Source organism: Scyliorhinus torazame, chromosome 2 (assembly GCF_047496885.1).
Source record: "Scyliorhinus torazame isolate Kashiwa2021f chromosome 2, sScyTor2.1, whole genome shotgun sequence".
Classification (NCBI taxonomy): Eukaryota; Metazoa; Chordata; class Chondrichthyes; order Carcharhiniformes; family Scyliorhinidae; genus Scyliorhinus; species Scyliorhinus torazame.
In genome coordinates, this window is record NC_092708.1 from 230,472,898 (window position 1) to 230,499,277 (window position 26,380).

The 26,380-nt window shown below is 45.6% G+C and overlaps 1 protein-coding gene across 2 annotated transcripts in view; it reads left to right on the forward strand.

The window, feature by feature from the left end:
- Positions 1-26,380, forward strand: part of spred1 (sprouty related EVH1 domain containing 1) — a 119,467-nt gene that overhangs the window by 17,428 nt on the left and 75,659 nt on the right. For both annotated transcript variants that reach the window (XM_072484775.1, XM_072484766.1), the window contains exon 2: positions 15,064-15,238. In XM_072484775.1, coding sequence (XP_072340876.1) covers positions 15,064-15,238 — 175 coding nt within the window. The remainder of the gene's footprint in view (positions 1-15,063; positions 15,239-26,380) is intronic.

Consider the following 26,380-nt stretch of genomic DNA (forward strand, 5'->3'; position numbering starts at 1 on the left):
TAATGGCCTCTTTCTTGTCTGCTATGTTGCTCCAGGCAATGGCAACTATTTTTGTTACACATGGTGGTTTTGCCATCAATCATGTTGGGGATTTAGGATAAGGGTGTGTCTATTTACATAAAATATATTACCAGCACATATGGCTTGAGTTGGCAATGTTGGAGATGGATTTTCGAAGTCAATGTCATCAAAATTCTTTGAGCACTTTTTATAGTTCCATAAATACAAATGGGTTGTTCTAATTGAAATATTATAGGGCTGCTTTTCTCTAATTGCATAATTCCATAAAATTCAACAAACAGCCTCATTGTACCTTCCAGTGAATCAAGTCAGGGCTCTGCTTTAGATATAGTCCACTGTTATTACACTTTAGTGAGTGTCTCTGACAGCATGTCCAGTTGTCATTAACATTCCCATGGGAATCCGTTTCAAGAAGAGTGCCTTTTTTTAAAAGTTGCCATTTTTATCTTGTATGCTATAAACACTAGCTAGGCAAGAGTAATGGTCCCTATAAACTATATGAACTGTTATTTTCTTAGAGCCAGTCAATTAAATTTACTTTTTGTTCTGTACCAGACAATTCACTACCTTCTGTCACGATGATTTTGCAAATGATGAAGATAATTATGTATTCATATTGTTTTTAGTGTTTCCTCACAAGCAACCTTGTAGCTAAACAGGGGCGTTTTAAGAGAACAATGATGTCATTGGCCGTTTGCGCGGGCAAGCGGGCAGCCAGCCATCACAGCTTGTAGTGTTAATATCTTCTAAATAAAGCTCTACATTTTGGTCGAACATCTAAGGCCTGCAGACTTGTTCTTGAATCCACCACGTGATGAGGTAAGCGAACAACGTTTGTAAGCACCCAAACAAATAAACAATTGAAATCGGCACTACATGAAAGTTGGCGACGGGGGAGCCAAACAAAAGTTGTAGCCACTGGAGGAACCGAAAAATCCAAAGGAAATAACCTTGAGAAGCCCGTCACATGCTCCTCTCGAAACAAACATGGTAGCCGTGGGTAGCATGTACCCTGCAGCAACAAATTTAGAGTTGGAAAACAGGCTGAGGGCTTGTTTTGGGGAGAAAGGAAGCAATGTAGTGCTAATAATTCATGGCACATGCTTCCATAGAGAAAAATCGCACAAGACTTTGCCGCCTTCAGTCCGTTTGATGACAATGCAGAGCGATGGAACTCCTATTCGGAACAATTTGACTATTTTGTTCAAGTTAACAAAATAACAGCAGATACAAAAGTCCCAACATTCCTGAGCATAATGGGGATGGAAACATTTAACCTCCTTCGGAGTCTGGTACAGCCGGAAAAAACAGGCACAAAAACATACGGAAAATAGTGGAAATTTGCAGAGCCACTCTTCACCAAAACCGTTAGTCATCGCAGAAAGGTTTAGGTTTCATAAGGGAAACCAAGAAGACGATGAATTGATTGCGTAGTTTGTAGCCACCCTGAAAAGACTGGCATAACACTGCGAATTCAGGGATGTGTTATAACGATGCCATCAGAGATTGATTAGTCTGTGGTTTAAAGAGCGAAGCTATTAAAAAGCGGTTGTAAACCAAAAGCAACCTGACGTTTTTTTTTAAAAAAGCTTTGGAAGTTGCTGCATCCATGGATTTAGCAGCCAAAGAAGCTCAACAGTTATGGTCAAGTATCAGAACCTAAAAATGTCGGTTAAAATTCGAACACAAACACAATCTTACACTTGCCATAGGTGTGCAAAAATTGGGCATTCAGCTGAGATTGTTGGTGCAAAGATGTCATGCGCAGGAATTGTGGCACAAAGGGCCACATCATCGAATTTACAGTGCAGAAGGAGGCCATTCGGCCCATCGAGTCTGCACCAGCTCTTGGAAAGAGCACCCCACCCAACATTAAGGGCAATTTTGGACACTAAGGGCAATTTAGCATGGCCAATCCACCTAACCTGCACATCTTTGGACTGTGGGAGGAAACCGGAGCACCCGGAGGAAACCCACGCACGCGCGGGGAGGATGTGCAGACTCCGCACAGACAGTGACCCAAGCCGGAATCAAACCTGGGACCCTAGAGCTGTGAAGCAATTGTGCTATCCACAATGCTACCGTGCTGTCCATGTATGCACTTGTTGGAAAAATAAATAAGTTTCAGGCAAAAGTTGCAGGAAGCAAGAGCCGAATAAAATAAATGGCAAACTGAATAAAGAAAAAAGTACCCATGTGGTACAGAGAGAAAGAAGAAATTCTATTCACAATCCAAAGACGAACTGTCATTAAAGGTCCTGGTTGTTGCTGGTGCAACAAACTGATATTGGGTCACTTCATTACTAGGTGGTCAGCCTGTGAAAATGGAGATGGCAGTCGGGCAGCTGTCTCGCTGATGCCAGAGACTGTGTATCAAGTAAAGCTCTGACATATTGATCTGCAACCCTTGAAGATAGTGTAAAAAACCCTACACATGAGAAGTGGCCCGTTAAGGGGCCGTATTGATGTAAGAGTGAAAGTAAATGGAGAGGCGGCAGATTTGTCCTTGCACAAGACAAAGGAAATTATCCGGCACCAATGCAAAGAACCTGGCTGGAAAAGATCAGATTAAATCGGGCAGATGTAAATCTCATGACAGATTCTCAATCAGGCCTACTCAAAATCTTGAAGAAACATGCATTGGCTTCAACAAGGAGCTGGGAAACATGAAGGATAACTCAGTAAAACTGAAGATCAAGAAAGAAAGTCAGGCGAGATACTTAAATGCTTGGTCAGTGCCATATGTAATCAGACCTTTTTTTAAAAGAATAAATGAGTACCCAATTTATTTTTTCCAATTAAGGGACAGTTTAGCGTGGCCAATCCACCTACCCTGCACATCTTTGGATTCTGGGGGTGACACCCACGCAGACACTGGGAGAATGTGCAAACTCCACACGGACAGTGACCCAGAGCCGGGATCGAACCTGAGACCGTGGTAATCACTGCGCCACCGTGCTGCCCTATGCAATCAGACCCAAGGTAGAGACAGAATTAGAACATCTGGTCAAATCCGTTCACATGAATGATTTGGCTACCCCGATCATACCCATGAAAAAAGACAGGTCTGTATGCATTTGTGGTGATTTTAAAGTCGCTCTTATTCCTGTACAGTGTGCAGAGCCGTACCCTTTACCTCTGATTACTTATTCGCTGGGTTGGTTGGAGATCAACACTGCAGTAAAATCAACCATAGTCAAGCGTATCTTCAAATGTAAACGATTCACAACAGTTCTTGATGATTGTGACACACCAAGAGTTATTTTGATACAAAAGATTACCATTTGGCATCACTTCAGCACCAGCATTATCGACTAAATTTAAGAGTACAGTGTTCCCTGGATGTAACACTTGGGTACTGGGAAGAATGAGGAAGAACATCTCCGCAATCTAGATGTCGCACTCTGGGGATTAGAAGATTATTGGTTAAGCACCTGAGAGATAAATAAGAATTTTTCCAGTCTTTGATTGTATATCTGGGAAATGTCATCGACTCCAAGTGACTGCATATGAAATGAAATGAAATGAAAATCGCTTATTGTCACGAGTAGGCTTCAATTAAGTTACTGTGAAAAGCCCCTAGTCGCCACATTCCGGCGCCTGTTCGGGGAGGCTGGTACGGGAATTGAACCGCGCTGCTGGCCTGCCTTGGTCTGCTTTAAAAGCCAGCGATTTAGCCCAGTGAGCTAAACCAGCCCATACGTCACCTTCGAAAGTCAAAACCGTTACCAAGGCACCCACACTTCAAAATGTCACCAACTTCGATATTTCTTCGGCATACTAAATCACTACTCCCTAATCTAGAGACTATTCTAAAATCCTTGGGGTATCAATGTGAGAGAGCATTTGTGCACGCCAAAGAAGTACAACTCAAGACCGAAGTCCTGACACACCATGATTCAAAGTTACCCCTATAACTGGCATGTGACACATCACCTTTATGGGGTTGAGGCAGTGTTTTCCCACATAATGCCCACATGTGAAGAGAAACCTTTGTGTCGAGGACCTTGAATAAAGCCTAGGAATCATTTTTGGAATGAAACAGTTCAACCAATTCCTGTATAGAATTCACTTTATTGACAGACCATCATCCAGTAACAACGATGTTTGGCCCTCATACTGGGATTCCATCACTGGCAGAGAGCAGGCCGCAGAGGTGAGCATTGCCCTTGTCAGCACACACATACATGGTCAAATATCGTCAGTCAAACCTTCATGGGAACGCAGATGGACTCTCTGGACTACCCTTACTAAATAGTTTGTCGATGAGCAGTTCATGTGGAAATATTTTCTACATCGAACAAGTAGAATAACACTCCTTGTAACCACAGTTGAGAAGCACACCAGATATGAGCCAGTACTGTCAGAGGTCATGGGCATGGTGTTTCGAGGCTAGACTACAGGAGCAAACCCTGAGTTAAAGCCATATGGCGGCATGTTAGCACTGTTGCTTCACAGCTCCAGGGACCCAAGTTCGATTCCCGGCTTGGGTCACTGTCTGTGTGGAATCTGCACATTCTCCCTGTGTCTGCGTGGGTTTCCTCCGGGTGCTCCAGGAGTTTCCTCCCACAAGTCCAGAAAGGTAATTTGGACATTCTGAATTCTCCCTCCTGTGTACCCAAACAGGTGCCGGAATGTGGTGACTAGGGCTTTTCACAGTAACTTCACTGCTGTGTTAATGTAAGCCTACTTGTGACAATAAAAGGATGATTATTATATTCTACCCAAAGAATTGAGTTATCCGTATAGGCAGGTTTTCTCCTCTGGGGACTTAGTGTCATAATTCCATCATTATTGAGAAAACATGTATTAAACCAATTACACAAATAGCCAGAAGCTATTTTTGATGTTGAAATTGAGACGGTGGGAATGTGTTCACCTTGCACAAAAATGGAGAACCTGCCACTATTAGCCCTGTCGGTGGGCATGGGCAGAAGAAGCTTGGCAAAGTGGATATTTTGATTACGCCGGGCCATTTGAAGGGTGTATATTTCTCACTCTAGTCGATGCTCCCCCAAAATCGCCTGAAGTTGCCAACGTGAAGTCAACGTCATCGGAGAAAACCGTTGAAGAGAGATTGGGTGAAATCTTCAACAGAGATGATTACCCAGAACAACTGGTGCACGGTAATGGACCACCGTTCAGAGTTCATAAACTACTTGGAAGCAGAACGGAATTCAACACATTCGGTCCGCTCCTTATCACCCTGCCTAAAATGGGCTGGCAGAACCTTTTGTTTGTACCGATGATAAAACATTCATTAAAGGTCATCAGAGAAAGGGCGGTATGGTGGCACAGTGGTTAGCACTGCTGCTTCACAAAGCAGAGGACCCGGGATTGATGTCTGTGTGACATTCTCCCCATGTCTGTGGGTCACCCAAAAGATATGCAGGGTAGGTGGATTGGCTACACTAAATTGCCAATTGGAAAAGTTTTTAAAAAGGTAACCAGGGAACAAGGTTCCTTGTCTGAACGTTTGAGTCACTTCCTGCTCGGGTACAGGATTATTGCGCACTGAACCTAAGTTTCTTCTGGCATTGCTCATGGTTAAACATTAGCTATGATTAGCATTTGATTTACTAAAACCACCCAAGATAAAATAAATTTTCAAGAAAAAGCTGCAAGAGATCAAGGCAAAATGATGTTTATTGGATCAAGAGGTTCTGGCAAGAAATAATACTGCAAGTAAAAAGTGCATTCCTGCCATTATCTTGGGGCACACAGGACAAATCTCCGACACCGTTCAAATCCGAGAAAGGGTAATGTGGAGGATGCATGCAGATTAACTTCTGGTGACAAAAAACAATCTACCAGAGGCAGAACTGACAAGAGTCTAATTCCAGCTGTGCCAAGAGATGACCTGGACCTTCCCGAGGACCTGACACTAACCAAACCAATTGGGGAAAATCACACCTCAATTGTGAATCAAACATCGATCAACTTTAGATTACTATGCTGATTCCAGTTAAGATAACCACTGACGATGCTCACACCAAACCAAGTAGATAAATCCCAAGCTGTTGAGTGATGCAAGGAAGGAAATAGCAAGGGCACTGGTAATCATTTTCAATTCCTCTCTAGCCACAGGAGAGGTGACTGGAGGACTGGAAGATAGTCAGTATGGGACCATTATTCAAGAAGGTTGGAATGGATAAACCAGGAAACTACAGGCCAGTTAGTCTAACCTAAGTGGCGAGGAAACTATTTATTGGAAGCAATTCTGAGACAAAATTAATCTGCATTTAGAGAGACATAAATTAATCCAGAACAGTCAGCATGGTTTTGTTAAGGGGAGATCGTGTCTGACCAAGTTGATTAAATTTTCCGAAGGGGCAGCACAGTGCTTAGCGCCAGGGACCCAGGTTCAATTCCAACCTTGGGTGATGGTCTGTGCGAAGTTTGCATGTTCTTCCCATGTCTGCGTCAGTTTCCTCGGGTACTCCAGTTTCTTCCCACAGTCAAAAGATATGCAGGTTAGGTGGATTGGCCATCCATGCTAAATTGCCCCTAAGTGTCCAAAAGGTTAGGTGGGGTTACGGGGATAGGATGTGGGCACGAGTCAAAGTAGGGTGCTGTTTTAGAGGGTCTGAGCAGATGTCATGGGCTGAATGGCCTCCTGCACTGTAATGACTCTATGATTCTAGGTGACCAGGTTTGTAGATGAGGGCAATGCATTTGACATAGTCTGTTTGGTCTTCAGCAAGGCTTCTGTTGAGATCCCACATGGAAGTCTGATAGCGAAGGTAAGAGCCCATGGGATCCAAAGAAATGTGGAAATTGGATCCAGAATTGGCTGTGTGGCAGAAAGTAGAGGGTGATGATCGAGGGGTGTTTTCTGACTGGAAGCCTGTATCTAGTGGGGTCCCACAAGGATTAGTGTTGGGGCCTTTGCTATTTGTGTTTATATAAATGATTTAGACTTTAATGTAGGAGGGTTGACCAGTAAGTTCATGGATGATACAAAAATTGGTGGGGCGGTAAATAGTGAGGAGGATAGCCTTAGATTACAGGAGGATAATGACGGGCTGGTCAGATGGGCTGATCAGTGGCAAATAGAATTCAATCTGTAAGAGGGTGAAGTGATGCACTTGGGCAGGACAAACGAGAAAGGGAATACATGATAAACGGCAGGATTGGAAGCCTCAAGGATCAGAGGGACCTTAATGTTCATGTACACCAGTCCCTTAATGTAACAGGGCAAGTGGATAATATGGTTAAGAAGGCAAATGGTATACTTGCCTTTATTAACCGAGACACAAGAGTTTAAGAGCATGGAGGTTATGTTGGAATTGTATACGGTGTTGGTAAGGCCACAACTGGAGTATTGTGTGCAGTTCTGGAAGTGATGTGATAGCACTGGAAAGGGTGCAAAGGAGATTTACCAGGATGGTGTCTAGGCTGGAGAGTTTTAGTTCTGAAGAGAGATTGGATAGGCTATGGTTGTTTTCCTTGGAGCAAAGAAGACTGAGGGGGGCATGATTGAGATGTATAAAATTATGAGGGGCCTAGATAGAGTAGACAAGAAGAAACATTTCCTATTGGTGGAGGAATCAATGACCAGGCTGCATAGATTTAAGAGAAGGGGCAGGAGTTTTAGAGGGGTTGGTCCAAGTTTGGGTCTGAACGGTTAAGGTTCAGCAGGCTGAACATGAAATAATTCCCTCTAATTCCCCAAATAATGACTCCCTTTCTCGTTACATCTGGGATAATAAAGTCGTAAGTAAGTTTAGTGCCTTTGTGATGTCACTATTTCCACCAGAGGAATCCCGTGGCCTTCAGTTGAGGGCCCATCTGTGTGAAACTGCCCTGGCAGTGGTTTTGTCCCATCAATGGATCACGGACTCACTGCAACTGATCAGATGTGAAGTTACATACCGAGAGTAAGATCATTTTGTATCCAAAGAAACAGAACTTTTAAAAAATCAGCTGCAGCTTGAATTCTGTGATCGTGATTTGAAACTAGCATTGCCTTTCTATTCCCTCCCAGTATCCTCTTCTGAACCGCATGTTAATTGTACATTATGCTAAGAACCCACAACCGTGTCATTTAATGTGACACTGTCAAAAAAAGTATAATTTAACAAAGTAAATGTGTAAAATGTTTGAATCCTTATGGCAGCCAGGTCAGGAAGGATAAGTTGCCTGTGGGTATTTCTTTATTTCCATCTCTGGCTTTCAATCCTGTTGCCCTAAGCACTACCGAACTTGGGAGATTATTATTGGGCCGCCAATGTGGCAATGATACGTAGATGGATGATGGAGGGTGAGGGAGCGGCGTGGAAAAGGCTGGAGAGAAGGTCCTGTAAAGGGACGAGTCTAGAGGCGCTGGTGACGGCGCCGCTACCATTCTCACCGAAAAAGTACACCATGAACCCGGTGGTGGCGGCAACACTGAACATATGGGGACAGTGGAGGCGACAGGGAGGGGCGCGGGGAGCCCTGGTGGGGTCCCCTATCAGGAACAACCATAGGTTCGCCCCAGGAAGAATGGATGGAGGATTTCAGAGCTGGTACCAGTTGGGAATTAGGAAGGTGGGAGATTTATTCATAGATGGGACTTTTGCGAGCTTGGGAGCACTGGAGGAAACGTATAAGTTACCCCGGGGGAATTTCTTGAGATATATGCAGGTGAGGGCGTTTACTAGACAACAGGTGAGGGAATTTCCGCGGCTCCCGACACAGGGGATACAGGACAGGGTGCTTTCAGGGGTGTGGGTCGGAGAGGGCAAGGTGTCAGAGATTTATAGAGAGATGAGGGAAGAGGGGGAGGAGTCGGTGGGCGAACTAAAAAGAAAGTGGGAAGAAGAATTAGGGGAGGAGATAGAGGAGGGTATGTGGACTGATGCCCTAAGCAGGGTAAATTCCTCTTCCTCATGCGCCAGGCTTAGCCTGATTCAATTTAAGGTGCTACATAGAGCACACATAACGGGGGCAAGATTGAGCAGGTTCTTTGGAGTGGAGGACAAATGTGGGAGGTGTGGCGGGAGCCCGGCAAACCACGCACATATGTTTTGGGCGTGCCCGGCACTGGAAGGGTATTGGAAGGGAGTGACGGGAGTGATTTCGCAGGTGGTGAAGGCCCGGGTCAAACCAGGCTGGGGGTTAACTCTATTTGGAGTTGCGGAAGAGCCGGGAGTGCAGGAGGCGAAAGAGGCCGATGTCGTGGCCTTTGCGTCCCTCGTAGCCCGGCGCAGGATCCTACTCATTGTGGAAGGAGGCAAAACCCCCCGGACTGGAGGCCTGGGTAAATGATATGGCGGGGTTTATTAAACTGGAGCAGATAAAGTTTGCCCTGAGAGGATCGGCTCAAGGGTTCACCAGGCGGTGGCAGCCATTTCTCGACTACCTAGGGGAACGTTAGAGGGAAGACAGATGACCAGCAGCAGCAACCCAGGTGGGGGGGGGGGGGGGGGGGGGAGTGGGGGAGGAGGCTTAGTTGAGTATAGGTCAATAGAGTACGAGGTTTTGTTACTTGTATATTATTATTATTATTATTGTTAAAAAGTTTAAAAATTTCTGTTTTGTTATTGTTATCGTTTCGTTTGTTTTGTAAGCGGGAAAAATGTTGCTCAGGGAAAAAGAATTTCAATAAAATATATATATATTTTTTTTAATCCTGTTGCCCTAACCTATGTTAAAGATTAGTGGATGTCTAGTCAGGCCAGTGGCTTCCATAAACCTATCAGGTTTGAGTTATTGATGAGACCCAGAAGCTCTATAGAGTTCATCTTTGAAGGTGGCAGGTCAGTTTGAGATGATGTTGAAGAAGTAATAAGCATGTATGAGTTAATAAATAGAAAAACAAGGACCTGAAGCTAGACCTTTAGGAAACACTGATTAGGCCTCTGCTAGAGTATTGTGTTCAGTCCTGGGCACCACATTTCAGGAAGGTTGTCAAGACCTTGGAGAGGAAGCAGAAGAGATTTACTGGACTCAGTACGAGAAATCAATGACTTCAGTTATGTGGAGACACTGGAGAAACTGGGATTATTTCCCTTAGAAGTGAGAAGGCTAAGAGGAGATTTGATGCAGGTGTTCGAACTTAGGAATGATTGTGATGGACTAAATAAGGAACTACACTTAGCGACGGAAGTGTTGGTAGCCAGAGGACACAAATTTAAGGTTATTGACAAAAGAATGCGAGCCAACACGATCAAACATTGTTTTCACACTGAGTTATTATGAACTGAATTGCAGTGCCTGAAAGGTGGTGGAAGGTCAGCTTAATATAACATTCTCATCTGAATGTTGAGCCTGTGGTCTTCAACATTGTGTCCAATTCTGGGCACTCCACTTGTAAAGGATGTAAAGACTTTCAGAGAAAGTGCAGGAAAGCCTTTTTTAAAGAATGGTCCCAGGGATGAGGGAATTCAGTTACTTGAATAGCTTGGAGAAGCTGGGGCTGTTCTCCTTGGAGAAGAAAACATTCAGAGTTTTGATAATGGTGTCCAAAATCCTGAACAGACAGATTAGAGAGAAACTGTGCATGTTGTGTTAACTTGTATTGGCAGGAGTTTGAATTGACACTCAAAAGTGAATCTAATTTTCTATTGCTGATGGGTCAGTACTTTAATTTTGATGAATGGCAAATAAAATTAGTTTTAATGGAGAAATCTTGGGTATAATTATGCCCTCAACCGACCTGAAAGTGATGTGCGGTGACTATGGCTGCACGAAGAAAGGTTTTGTGACCATCATTACTTGCATTGGTGATCAAAATTAATTGAAAAGGCATGCTAGTTCATGATCAGAACACCCGTGAGTATTAAATGAAAACCTGGTGCAAAGGCTAACAGCTATGCTACAATGCGGAAAGTATAAAGAAGCTTTGTACGTAAGTTGGGTCCAACACAAAATCAGACAACCATAGCCTAATGGTGTGATTGTCAAAAATTGGGGAGAAAAAACGCATCTTGAATTTCTGCTATTATTTAATAGTTATGTGCTGTATGTGCTTGTACAGTATTGAAGAATGTACAAACTTTCTGTCTGTAAAACATATACTGAGCATGCCGGGGCAAACTTCCAGTGCTCACTTGCGGTCATCTCATTGGAATGCTACTACAGGTTTCAATTTACTGACTGCTTTATTTTGATTCAAAGCATAGCATTATCTACTAATGGATCCTTAGCAGCAGATGTGGGAAAAAGAGTACCACCTTTCAGTCATGGGGAACAGGCAAAAATTCAAAATAAAGTCATTATAGTTAACTTGAAATTTACTGAGCGCAATTACGGTTTTACCGATGCTTTAATCTCCTCCACACTCATTGCTGTCTGTCTTTCTCTTTGTTTATTTTTTTGAAGGTGTATGCTTCATAACTTGTTTCTTCGACTGTGAGATTATGGTTAGTTCTAACCTGTAGTACAACATTGCAATGGTTACAAGTCCAAATATCTAATCTATTTGGAGGTGAGAGTAACTTCAATAATGCTGGTCTTTAATTTGTACACTTCAAAAGTTGTTGAAAGCTTTGTGTATGTGGCTCTTTGTTTCTTCCTTCGCTCCAAGGCACCACCACATGATTGGTTTAATAGATAATCTCTTAATTGAGTTTGGCATTGAGCCTTAAGAGACTCTTGCAATGAGATGTATGGGTAGATGAGAGGCTGTGGGTGAGTTTGAATGGATAGTTAGAATCTTGGTCAGATCAAGTGAGCAGGTCGTCTGCTGTCACTGCTGATCCCAAAGTGAGCCTTCCGTATTCATTAATGCTGATTCCAGGGAGAGCCATAATTACCGTGATTTCTCAGTGGCTGGATTTGAGCCATCCAGCAACTTCTGCTTGCTATCTGAGACCCGATGTGTAGGGAACTGGGACACGTAACCAGTATAATAGCAGTTTTAGTTTTTGTTTGGGGGAGTGGGGACAGGGGCAAGAGAAGTGGGTTTGTGGTTAGGGTGGGGTGGGGGGAAGGGGATTTGGGGTTAACGTGAAGTCAGGGCACAAGGCACTTTTTGCCAGGATGGATAGGAGAAAATTATCAAAGGTTTCATTGCTGGTTGTTGATCCCTATTAGAAATGGGTGACAAAAGGATAGCTTTGGAGAATGGTGATAGAGTCAGAACTCCACTCAGCATTGAATAGATTTTAACGGTCGTGAACAGTCTGTTTCGGAGGGAGACGGTAGGGAAATAATGGATTGTTCGTGGCAGGGCTAAAGACTATTGTTTTGGGCTTCCCAGTGTTTGATAGGAAATTGTGGCTAATCCACAACTGGATATTGTCAAATATTCTGACAGCACGGGCAATGAAGGAGTAAAGGGTTAGTTGAGAAATAGAGCTGTGTATTGTCAGCATATATGTGGAAGCTAGCCTTGTGTCTCTAGAGGATTGCAGAAAATGGCATAAAGAGAAGAGGCTCCACGAAAGAGGCAGACCCACTGAGCTGGACAGAAAGGAAGTTAAATATGCAACAGTTACATGCAAGCAAAGTCAAAGGAAGGTATGGATTAGTGTTTTGTCAAGATGGGCAGTTGTAGGAGTGGAGGCAGACAATGTTCAAAATAAAGATGGTTGCATTCAACTTGATGGCGGTGTGGGGGAATGCTGAGCTGGAGGTGAAACACTGTGGAAAAGCTTTGTCTCTCTGGACTTAGCCTGTCATGGCAGCTGGGGAGGTTGAGCAATATGATCTGTTAAGTATCTGATACATGACTTATCCAACGATGCAGGTATCAAAGCAAGGGTTGAAATATTTCACTTGGTTCTGATTATAGTCACATTATAATACAACCGCATAGTATACAAAATCAGAATGTGGAATATTTTGATTTTGAGATACTTCTAATAATAAATGATATTTAACAAATGTGCACTTAGCTTTTATTTATTTAAAATACTTTTTACAAATAGTCTGATAGTTGTAAAATTTAGATAGCTAAATTTTACTATTAAAGTGGGCAATCACAATAGTCTTGTAAAATGCAAAAAACATTGAAAATTAAAATGCCTCAAGTATTAAATATGATGCAAAATATTTAGTTTAATAGTGATGAACAAAATTGTGTCCATGAAATGCACAGCTGGTGCTTTATTCAGCTGCTCAGACATCAGTGCAAATGCATTTAGGACATTTGTGGGTTATTGAAGGTAATGGTTTCATCAATAAACCTTGGTACCACAGCACTGAAAAAGCAGTGCAATTATTTTACTTCAGTGCCTGATTTATTAGAAATGCTGAAACCAGACTAAATTAGCGATCTGACCTTTTCATGCCTGGGCTCCTGAGTGCCCAGGTGGCCGATGTGTAAAAGTCAGGGTTTGGACAAAGCTGGGAGGATGATTGTCTTTTGCCCTTTTGGTTTGATTGCCGTGGCTTCTGGTTTCCTGGTCCTTTCTGTGAATTGAAGTGAGGCATTCAATATAATTGCTTTGCTTGTGACATTATTCACTCCTCAGTCTTCGAGTGCAAGCTCAGCAGCTGTGTACATTGTTAAACCAGACAGTTGAAGGGGAAGAAGTGACTTACCTGCAAAATGAACAATCTCGTATTAATAGTTATTGCTGTAAACTGTGTCAGCTGCTTGCTTTATCCTTTGTAGATGCGATGGGATAGTGGTTTAAATCAACAAGTAGCAAGGGAGCTGCTCCAATAACTCACATACACAATTAGAAGCTGAAAATTGCATTTTATTCCAAACCATATAAAATATTTTGAAAAGAATGCTGGTACGTGAAATGAAAACACAAGATGCTGGAAATAACTCCGCAGTTGAAGCATCATCTGTGTGGAGAGACACATATTGTCCAATTAATGTTTCAGATCGATGGATGACCGTGGAAAAGTTAGAGATGTGACAAGTCTAAAGCAAGTAGAGAGGTCCAGCACATTACAATGAATGGTTAAAGATTAAAAATTGAACTGCCTAGATTTTTTAAAATGACACATTCAGTTTAATTAGACAGTGAAATGAGTTTACTACAGCTTCATAATTCAGAGACACATTCAAGAAACACTTCCGTTCAGATAAGTTAATAATTTATTGCTTCCAATATTGCACTGTATTAAATATTAATTCAGTATAGAAGGAATATCTAATGTGATATACAGATTGGGATTGTGTACAGTTAATTTGGATAAGTGCAATCAGAAAACTGAAAATGAATTGGAAAAGGTTAGTTTATTTTTCGAACAAGGTAAACCTTTCACCGATGAGTTAACTTCCATACTACGCCCCCCCCAAAGATATTTCACTTCATGAAGGTGAGAGTATCTTGGAAAATAGCTAGAGTGTTCAAGTTTCAGGTTGATGATCTTTGAAAGAAAGATAAAAGAATAGAAGAAACAGGATCTTTTGTAATGTATCCTCCCGGATATCTCCCTTTGCCATCATGTTTAAGCCACTCGCCATTTCCTGTATTCCTTCCTTTCATCTCAAATATTGGGCGATACTCTTGTTGCGCACGTTTGGATTTGATATAGCAGAGGACAACGTGATCATGCTTAGTGTAATATTCCACATGGGACCTACTGGGTGGGACTGCTTAGCTTCCCTGTGCTCCTTGCGGAGTACGAGCTCCCCCACTAGGGGTAGGTTATCTCAATTAGCCAATGTATATAAGGTCAGCCAGTAAGGCACCAACTAAAGAGAGGATCCTGGTAGAAATCTACCGGGCATTGTATCGTTTGAGTGAAGAAAACGTTGTCCTTATTTTACTCCGTGTGGACTCCCCGTATCCTTATTAAACTTGGTAATTAATCTGATAGAAATACCTGTATGGACTGAATGGCCATTTATCATTGATGTTGCCTGGGCAGTAATTCCCCCTTGCTGCCATGGGGAAGAGCTGGAAAAAATTACAGTTGACTGTAATTATCATAGGTGCTTGATGGCCAGTGCAGACATGATGGGCTGAAGGGTCTCTTGTACTGTAAAACTCAGTCTCTATGACTTCTGAGCCACTAGGGTAGAGCCATATTTTGGAGGCATGGGGGGAATCACCGTACACCCCCCACCAAGGTTGGTTTGTACATAAGCTGGGAAGAAAATGTGGGCCTTAATAGAGAGAAATCTAATTTACTGCCTTCTTTTTGCAGTGATAGTTACTTTGCACGTGTGCGAGCAGTGGTGATGACACGTGATGACTCGAGTGGAGGTTGGGTGCCGTTGGGAGGGGGCGGCCTCAGCTGTGTCACTGTTTTTAAAGTTCATCTGGATGAAAGTGGCTGCGATGATTTTCTTATCCAAGGAGAAAGGCTCCGGGACAAAACGGTAAGAGCCGAGTTGTTTTTGAATTATATAATAACTTGCTTTAATCTGTAATGAAGCGTTGAAACCAATAATATCCAACAACAGATAAGTTATTAGCAGCATTAAACTTCAGGAATAAAGCTTCCATTTGCTGTTCTATTTCATATATTTGAGTTTTACTTGTTTTAAAAATATATATATATATTTCTTCAAGTTTTTCAACAAATTTTCAACAAACCCCCCCCCAACAAAAAGAAAGCAACAAGAACACAACAAGTAGAAATAATACATTGGATTTCCCCCATATATAGTAACCCCCCCATATAACAGTAAACAGCACAAATAGGGGAAAAACCCCCACCTTCACCCAAACACCCCCCCCCAAGTGAATCCCCCCCCCCCCCGCCCCTGGGCTGCTGCTGCTGCTGACCTCCTAACGCTCCGTGAGATAGTCTAGAAACGGTTGCCACCGCCTGAGGAAACCCTGCACAGACCCTTGCAAGGCAAACTTTATCCTCTCCAGCTTGATGAACCCTGCCATGTCATTGATCCAAGCTTCCACACTAGGGGGCTTTGCATCTTTCCATAGTAGCAAAATCCTCCGGCGGGCTACCAGGGCTGCAAAGGCAAGAATACCGGCCTGTTTCGCCTCCTGCACTCCCGACTCGTCCGATACCCCAAATAATGCTAATCCCCAGCTCGGCTTGACCCGGGCATTCACCACCTTGGACATAGTCCTCGCAAAACCACTCCAAAACCCATCCAGTGCCGGGCACGACCAGTACATGTGGATGTGATTTGCCGGGCTTCCCGAGCACCTCCCACATCTGTCCTCCACTCCAAAGAACCTACTCAACCTCGCCCCTGTCATATGCGCTCTGTGAGTAACCTTGAACTGTATTAGGCTGAGCCTGGCGCAAGAGGAGACAGAATTAACCCTACTCAGAGCATCAGCCCACAGACCCTCATCTATCTCCTCCCCAAGCTCCTCCTCCCACTTGCCCTTTAACTCCTCCACTGAGGCCTCCGCCTCTTCCTGCAGCTCCTGATAAATCGCCGAAACCGTGCCTTCTCCAACCCATATACCCAAAATCACCCTGTCCTGAATCCCACGTGCCGGAAGCAGTGGGAATTCCCTCACCTGCCACCTCACAAACGCCCTCACTTGCATGTACCTGAAAGCGTTTCCCTGGGTTAGCCCAAACTTCTCCTCCAACGCCCCCAGGCTCGCAAACGTCCCATCGATGAACAGGTCCCCCATTCTTCTAATCCCCGCCCGATGCCAGCTCCGGAACCCCCCATCCATCCTTCCCGGGACGAACCGATGGTTCTCCCGAATCGGGGACCAAACCGAGGCCCCCACCTCGCCCCTGTGTCGCCTCCACTGCCCCCAGATCTTCAGCGTCGCCACCACCACCGGACCTGTGGTGTACCTTGTCGGCGAGAGTGGCAGCAGTGCCGTCACCAGTGCCCTCAGGCTCGTGCCCACACAGGACGCCATCTCTAACATCTTCCATGCCGCCCCCTCTCCCTCCATGACCCACTTACGGATCATCGCCACATTCGCTGCCCAATAATAGCCACACAGATTCGGCAGTGCCAGCCCCCCCCCTGTCCCTGCTACGCTCCAGAAACACCCTCTTCACCCTCGGGGTCTTATTCGCCCACACAAATCCCATAATGCTCCTGCTTACCCGTTTGAAAAAGGACTTGGGGATCAAAAAGGGAAGGCACTGGATCACAAAGAGAAACCTCGGAAGGACCGTCATTTTTACCGACTGCACCCTACCTGCCAGTGAGAGTGGCGGCACATCCCATCTTTTAAAATCCTCATCCATCTGCTCCACCAACCACATCAAATTAAGCTTGTGCAGGGCCCCCCAACTCCTAGCTACTTGGATCCCAGGTACCGAAAGCTCCTTTCCGCCCTCTTCAGCGGTAACTCGTCTATCCCCCTTCCCTGGTCCCCTGAGTGCACCACAAAGAGCTCACTCTTCCCTACGTTGAGTTTATACCCTGAAAAATCCCCAAACTCCTTAAGGACCCCCACCATCCCCTCCACTGGATCCGCAACACAACACCAGGTCATCGGCATACAACGACACCCGGTGTTCCTCCTCCCCCCCCCCCCCCCCCCCCGAACCAATCCCCTCCATTTCCTGGACTCCCTCAATGCCATGGCCAGCGGCTCAATTGCCAGTGCAAACAATAAGGGGCACCCCTGTCTCGTCCCCCGGTACAGCTGAAAGTACTCCGACCTCCGCCGGTTCGTAGCCACACTCTCCACCGGGGCTCTATATAGCAGTCTGACCCAACTGATGAACCCCTCCCCGAACCCAAAACTCCGCAACACTTCCCAAAGATACTCCCACTCCACCCGATCAAAGGCCTTCTCCGCGTCCATAGCTGCCACTACCTCTGCTTCCCCCTCCACCGAGGGCATCATAATCACATTGAGGAGCCTCCGCACATTTGTATTTAGCTGCCTACCCTTCACAAATCCCGTCTGGTCCTCATGAATCACCCCCGGGACACAGTCCTCAATTCTCGTAGCCAGCACCTTCGCCAGCAACTTAGCATCAGCATTGAGGAGCGAGTTCGGTCTATACGACCCACATTGCAATGGATCCTTGTCCCGCTTCAAGATCAAAGAAATCAGCGCCCTGGACATTGTCGGGGGCAAGGTCCCCTCCTCCCTCGCCTTATTAAAAGTCCTTACTCGCAACGGGCCCAGCAGGTCCACGTATTACCTATAAAATTCAACCGGGAACCCATCTGGCCCCGGGGCCTTCCCCGCCTGCATGTTCCCCAATCCTTTAACCAGCTCCTCCAGCCCAATCGGCGCCCCCAAACCAGCCACCTGCTCCTCCTCCACCGTCGGGAACCTCAGCTGATCTATGAATCGTCACATCCCCTCCTCTCCCGCTGGGGGCTCAGACCTGTACAGATCCCCATAGAAGTCCCTAAATACCTTGTCTATTCTCACCGCACTCCGCACCATATTTCCCCCTCTATCCCTAACTCCACCAATCTCCCTCGCTGCCTCCCTCTTACGAAGCTGATGTGCCAGCATCCGACTCGCCTTCTCCCCATACTCATAAACCGCCCCTTGCGCTTTCCTCCACTGTGCATCTGCTTTCCCCGTAGTCATCAGGTCGAATTCCGTCTGGAGGTTCCTTCGCTCCCTAAGTAGCCCCTCCTTGGCGGCCTCTGCATAACTCCTGTCCACCCGTAAAATCTCCCCCACCAACCTCTCCCTCTCCCTCCTCTCTCTCTTCTCCCTGTGGGCCCTAATGGAGATTAGCTCTCCCCTGACCACCGCCTTCAACGCCTCCCAGACTACCCCCACCTGCACCTCCCCGTTGTCATTGGCCTCCAAGTATCTTTCAATATACCCCCGCACCCGCCCGCACATCCACTCATCCGCCGCCAACAGTCCCACATCAAGGCACCACAGCGGGTGCTGGTCCCTCTCCTCCTCCAGCTCCACCCAATGCGGGGCGTGGTCCGAGATGGCTATGGCCGAATATTCCGTTCCCTCCACTTTCGGGATTAGCTCCCTACTCACCCCCCCCCCCCCCCCCTACCACCCGCACCCCCTGCAACCTACCACTCACCATCACATATCGACCTCCATTATCCGCTACAATGTTCAGTGCCTCGAACGACACCCGCTTCCCCACCAGTATTGCAACCCCTCGGTTCTTCGCATCCAGCCCCGAATGGAAAACCTGCCCTCCCCATCTCTTTCTCAGTCTAACCTAATCAGCCACCTTCAACTGTGTCTCCTGGAGGATAAACACGTCTGCCTTCAGTCCCTTTAAGTGCGCCTTCTTGACCGGCTGGATCAGGGGGCTACTCCCCCCCCCCCCCCCCCCCAGCCGACTAGCCATCTCCTTTTCTAGGCCAGCCATGTGCCCGCACCTCCCGCACCCTCCAGTTCCCCAGGCGGCGGGCAGACCCCCGCCCCGACCACCTCTCCTACTTCCAGCTCCCCTTTGGCCAATGCAGCAGCAACCCAATTCCCCCCGCCTTTTCCCCCTCCCCTCCGCTAGATCCTCATCTAGCCATTTTGCTCCCCCCATGACGCTCCCGTAAGTCAGCTGACTCCTGCTGATCCCGGCCTCTCCCGCCATTCCATCGACCCCCCAGTGTGAGAGTCCCTCCACCCCTTGGCAGTCAGTGTGCGCTCCTCTCCAGCAGAGCCCTTCCCTCCCGGCCCGGCCCCCGTCCTTCCCTAGCACGGGAAAAAGCCCGCGCTTTCTGTCTGAGCCGGCCCCGCCCCCTCTGGCGCAGCTCCTTTTTGCGGCCTTACCCCAACTCCCCATCCCTGGGCCTCCACCCCCCCTCTTCCCGCGTGGGGCCCTGCCCCTCCAACACCGACGCCCACACTCTCCCACAGCCCCCACATCAAATCCATTCACCCATCCCCACCCAGCACCAAAACAAAAAGAACATTCCCCAAACGCAGTAAACACAGTAAACATCCCCCCACGACAAACCCTCAGTTTGAGTCCAACTTTTCATCCTGGATAAAGTTCCATGTCTCATCAGGCGTTTCAAAATAGTGGTGCCGATCTTGAAACGTGACCCACAATCATGTTGGCTGCAGCATCCAGACCTTCACCCCTTTCCGATGGAGAACTGCCTTAACCCGGTTAAAACCAGCTCTCTTCTTAGCCACCTCCGCACTCCAGTCCTGGCAAATACGGATCTCTGTGTTCTCCCACCTGCTGCTCCGTTCTTTCTTGGCCCATCTCAGGACACACACTCTCTCCATAAAGCGGTGGGACGTCACCACTACAGCCCTTGGCGGCTTGTTGGCTTTGGGTCTCCTTGCCAGGACCCGATGAGCCCCATCCAGCTCCACGGGCCTCGGGAAAGCTCCCGCGCCCATCAGCGAATTGAGCATCGTGCTCATGTATGCCCCGGCATCGGGCCCCTCCACTCTTTCAGGAAGACCCAGAATCCGAAGATTCTTCCCCCTCGACCTATTCTCCAGGTCCTCAAATTTTTCCTGCCACCTCTTGTGCAGCGCCTCGTGCGCCTCCACCTTCACCGCCAGGCCCAAGATCTCGTCCTCGTTCTCCGAGGCTTTTTGCCGCACCTCCTGGATTGCTGCCCCTTGGGCCTTCTCAATCACCGCCTTCATTGGCGCCAGCATTTCTGTCTTCAGCTCCACAAAGCAGCATTTGAGGAACTCCTGCTGCTCCTGCGACCACTGGGCCCATGCTGCTTGGTCTCCACCCGCCGCCATCTTGCTTTTCCTCCCTCGCACTTTCCGCTGCACCAGGATCACTTTTTTAACCACTCCACTCCTGGTCCAATCCATATAATGTCGGGGGAACCTTGCTGTCACCTTCCCACACTGGGAGCCGTCGAACAATTGCCATTGGGGCCCCTCTGAAGAGCCCAAAAGTCCATTCCCGGCGGGAGCGGCCGAACGTACGACCTACCTAGGCATAGCCGCAACCAGATGTCCAGTTTTACTTGTTTTTAAAATGTGTCTGTATAACATGTGTATTTATCGTGTGCTCCTAATGTAAATGATATTTTGTCAGGCCTGAAAGGTTTATATTTCCTGAATCCAACTTCCTTCTGTTAATTTAAAATTCCTTGTCTTAAAAAAAGTCAAATTTTCCAGTTAAAGATTGGACAAGGTTAATAAAATAATATGAGGATATTATATTAAGATTTTAATTTAAATTGAGCAACGATGCATTTTGAAGGATGAATTACGTTTGCAAGTTCTTGCCACTCAACCCTCCCAGTCTCTGAGGTTTTTAATATCATGGCACCATATCCATTGAAGTTAATGTATCCATAACCATCCCCTTCAATCTCCTTTCTATTTTTCCTCATGTGATCTCTTCCTATCCCTGTCCTCAAAAGAAAACGGTGCATTTATATGGTGCCACTCACTGGCATCCCAAAGCATTTTATAGCCAATGAGTACTTTTTGAAGAGCAATCGCTGTTGTAATGTAGGAAAGGTGGCAACAATTTTCGCACAGCAATATGATCGATCATGACCAGATAATCTGTTTTTTTGTGACATTGTTTGTGGGGCAAATATTGGCCAGCTCAACAGGGATAACCCTCCTGCTTCTTCACAATATAGTGACATGGAGTTTTTTTTTTAACACCTGCCTGACGAAAGGAGATGCGGTCTCGGCTTAAAGGCTCATCCGAGATCTAACACCTCCAGCAGTGCAACATTGGAGTTTCATAGAGCTTTTACAGCACAGAACGATGCTCTTCGGCCATCGAGTCTCTGCCAGCCATCAAGCACCTATCTATTCTATTCCCCCTTTTCAGTACTTGGTCCATAGCCTTGTATGCTGTGGCGTTTCAAGTACTCGTCTAAATGCTTCTGAAATGTTGTGAGGGTTCCTGCCTCTACCACCCATTCAGGCAGTGAATCCCTAATTCCGACCACCCTCTGGGTGAAATCGTCTAGATTGTTATGCTCAAATTCTGGAGCAGGGCTTGAACCCACAACCTTCTGTCTCAGACATTAGTGCTTCAAGCTAAGTCATAGCTGGCGCACCACACGTGTTTCAAATCACATTTCCTCTGACTGGTGACCAGGTTCAAAAGCGTGGTCTTCAGACTCAGCCACCTCAAAATGTGACTTCTTCCCTAGAAGCACTCTCCAGCATATCAAGAATCCCTACAGTGCAGAAGAAGGCCATTCAGCCCATTGAGTCTGCACCAACCCTCTGAAAGAGCACCCTACCTTGGCCCACGTACCCACCCTATCCCCATAATCCAGTAGCCCCACCTAACCATACCCATTCCCAATCTCTTTCCATTGTCCAGACAGCACTGGGGGCCTAGATGTCATCAAATTTAAAAGAGGGCGGGGGACAGAAAATAAAACTTAAAAGAAACACAATAAAACGCAAGAGGTACAGAAAATACCAGGATACACAACATGGGGTAGAAGATACGAGAGTGGGTAGGAAATGTTAGTACTGGGACTACAGACCTGTGATATGTATGTTGTTGTTGTTTTTGCTCTGGTTTGTAAAGTTTGATATAAAGTGCTAAAATGGCAATAAAAACAATTTTTTTTGAAATAGAGAAAATACAAAAACGCAGACAGACAAAAAGCAAAGGCCATAGATTAAAAAGCAGAAGGGGCACATAGTTAGAATAAACCAGTTACACAAGCAATGTTTGTAAATATATGTATTCATAAATTATATATTGAAACTCTTGCACACACATTTCCTACTAGTATGATTTCCTGCATTTGAAAAAGTAACTTTTACATTTTCTCTCAATTGTTTAATCTGCATTTTACTGGATTAGTTTGCAGCAAGCCTGTTCCTAGCAAGTATTGCTCTTATTGATATTTCGACCATTTACTGGGGATGGAGTGAGTGGGGAGGGGGAATGTCTCAAAGTTTTCCAAGTCCTTCCCATACATAGTTGATATTAAAGGTTGATTTAAAGTTTTGGTAACTTCTGGACAGAACATTCAGGAAGAAGGCCAGTTCGAGTCAATTACTTTCACTGGAGCCCATTCTGAACACAGGCTGCCCACACCTGCCCTTTAAATTTTCTCAAAGGCTCAATGACACTTTTTCTTTACCTGTGAAGTCCCTTGTTTTATGTTGCTTGGCAGTCTGCTGCACTCCTCGTTTAATTTATTTGTTTGGGTGGAAGCCTTCCTTTCCTGCTGCCTATGTACTTCACACAGTAATTTGGGGAGACCCTCTTCTTCTTGGTTCATTTTGCCTGGCAGTCCACTGAGCTGGTAATTAGTCTGAGGGAAAGCCATTCATCTCTACTTCATGGCTCCCTACATTCACTTTGTCCACACTTTAGATCCCGTTCTCCAAATCCTTTCTTCTATCCAACTCTTCTCCAGTCGTGCTTTCAAACTACAGCCCTTGGATTTCTCCTGTCCTGATTGCTTTTGCCATCCTGGCCCCAGTTCCCACCAATACCTTTTCCCAATCACCCAACCTTCTTCCCAATAGTAGACTAAAAGTAAATCTGAAATAAAAATAGAAAATGGAAACTTTTATTTTAAAACTACATATTGGTTCGTCGTCACGGGCACACTGAATGGAATCTATATTTTTTAATGCTGACATTTTAAAAGAAATAGTATTCATTTTTCTGGAAACCAATCATTTTAATAATAATTGTTATTGTCACAAGTAGGCTTCATTCACATTGCAATGAAGTTACTGTGAAAATCCCCTAGTCACCACGTTCCAGTGCCTGTCCCTGGAGGGACAATTTAAGAATGCCCAAATCACCTAACAGCTCATCTTTCGGGACTTGTGGGAGGAAAACGGAGCACCCGGAGGAAACCCACGGGGAGAACATGCAGACACCACACAGACAATGACCCAAGCCGGGAATCGAACCTGGAACCAGGCGCTGTGAAACAACTGTGCTACAAAACACTTACAACGTTTACATAAAGCTTACAGAGCTACAGGTTACTGCCAGAATTGGAGCATCCCTCATTCTCTACTGCTGTCAAATGTGTTTCCTCTCTTTCTTCAAATTGCCACTACAGCTACACTCGTTACCCCATTTAGGATGGGGTGATTGAAATTGCATCCTTTAGAGAAAGTTCTTAGTAAGTGGAGAGGTTAGAGCTGTTTTCTTTTGAATAAAAGAAAGCTGAGAAGAGATTTGATAGAGGTATTCAAGATCCTGAGGGGCATGGACAGGGTAAATTATGAGAAATTGGTCCTACTCGAGAAGGACTGGAGGGCAGCGATTCAAAATAATTGGCAAAAGGAGTAAAAGTGATGCGAGGGGAAAAAACTTTCACTCCGAGGGTGGTTGGATCTGGAATGAGAAGGTGGTGGCGGCAGGTTCGACCGAGGTATTCAAATTGGATTTGCTATCTGAAAAGAAAGAACATGCAGGGTTACGAGGATATGGCAGGGAAGTAGCTGGAATGTTCTTTCAGGGAGCCAGTGCAGGCTCAATGGACCGAATGCCCTCCTTCTGCACTGCAACGATTCTGTGGTGCAATAATGTAGAAGGATCCCAGAGCTTCCTGACAGGACAATTGAAAACTTTGTCCTGAATCATAGGATTTATAGTGCTGAAGGAGGCCATTCGGCCCATCAAGTCTGCTCCGGCCCGTGGAAAGAGCACCCTACTTAATGATGGGTAGAAGGGATGGACAATGTAGAACACAGCTAGTGGAAAGCAGCATATGTTTTGACAGACAGCAGCATGAGGTGGACCATGGCATGGTGTTGATCAGTGTCAGGATACTCCACTTTACAATGGCAAACTCCTGCTTTCAAAGATGCAGTGTATTATCAGGGCCGCTGATATAGAGTACTGAGTAAGTCAGAATGTGTTTTTATTAATCAATATTTCCTGGTTTTCTCTGTGCTTTAGGGTTAACTTGGTTGACGACTCCATTCTGTGAAAACATTAAATGAATGGCCACCTTTTATAATCTTGCTGATAAATCCAATACTTAATGGCATACAGTGAGGAAATTAATGAATTATGCTGATGAATCAGGAGTATGAAATGGGAGCTGGGAAAATGTTATTGATTATCGGGGTAAACTAAAATAGAGTGGGGAAAGGAGGCACAATAATTTTGAAAGAACAGGGGCGGGATTCTCCCTTCTGGGGACTAAGTCCCCACAGCCGTCGGAAAACGGGCGGGAATCACTCCGGATGTTTTCCTAGAAAGTCCAGGATGATTTTCCGTCTTCAAGGGGGCTAGCAGTGTCCCAGTGTGGGTCCCGCAGCTCCAGCTGCCGGCAGGGCCCTGCAGTTACGCACATGCACGCGGCAGCCGTCTTCGCAACGGCCTCCGTGCAACATGGCAGAGTCCTACAGGGGCCCAACGTGGAGGAACATAGGTCCCCCACCGGAATGAGTGCGCATGCCAATTGGTAGCCACCCATCGTGGGAGCCTATCTTGGGTAATTCTCCGCCCCCGCGCCGAGCGCGATTTCGGCGCAGAGGGTCGGAGAATCCCACCCCAGATGTCCTTGATATGGGCTGTGTGTGAACCAGGTGATACAATGCCTAATGAACTAAACAGTGCTATAAAGAAATCAACCTCTTCAACCAACGAGGCAGTAGTGGTAATTCCAACAGAATGATTCATGGAATACAGAAATGAATTATTGGAATGAATCCATAAATTGGGACGGGGGTAAGGTATAGTGTAAAATACATATGAAATTCGCAGCTTTGCTGTGACTTCTTTGGCTATGTCATTGGGGAGAAAATGAGAACACTAGTTACTCATCGCATTATTACATTAATATGTACATGAAATAGTGGGTGTGGATATTGGTGGAGGCTTCTCGTGCAGCAAGCAGGAAAAGCTCACTTACTAAAAAGATTAATGGACCTGGCTTCTCTTGATGGAATTAACCGGAAGAACAAAAGTTTAGACTCCGATTACACGAAAAGTAATTTCCACATTGAGCTGGTGAAATCACTCTCTCCGTGAAGTTTGAATGAATAAGGAGAGATATGGTCAAATGGATAGAAAGATCAGTTGGGGAAAACAAAAACTCTTAACTGAATTACAAACATATTCTGCATGATATTCTGGATTTTTTTGTTGTAGAAATTGAACACTTGATCAAAACCTTTAGGCTCCTGAGGGGTCCTGACAGGGTTGATGTGGAGAGCATGTTTCCTCTTGTCTGAGAATGTAGAACCAGGAGTCACTGATTAAAAATAAGGATGTCCTTTGAGACAGATGAGGAGAAATATTTTCTCTCCGAGGGTCACGAGTCTCTGGAACTCTCTTCCTCAAAAAGCAGTGAAGGCAGAGTCTTTGAAGGTTTTTAAGGCAGAGCTAGATAGATTCTTGATTAACATGGGGGTGAAAGGTTACTGGGCTTTGGCAGGAATGTGGGGTTGTGGTTACAATCGGATCAGCTACAATCTTATTGAATGACAGAGCAGGCCCGAGGGGCCGATTGACTACTCCTGCTCTTCATTCAAATGTTGGTATATCCAACTCACCATTTTTCTGGGAGAAAGTTAAATCATAGTCCTTTATTTTTTTCCTTCAATGTTTCTTTCCTGGATTGTCTCTTGGGTGCAGGGATATAACCATTCATAAGAGACCTGAATGGTTTGTTTAAAGGTGTGCCTTACAGCTCAATATTGAACTATGTAATGGTGTACCTCCGGAG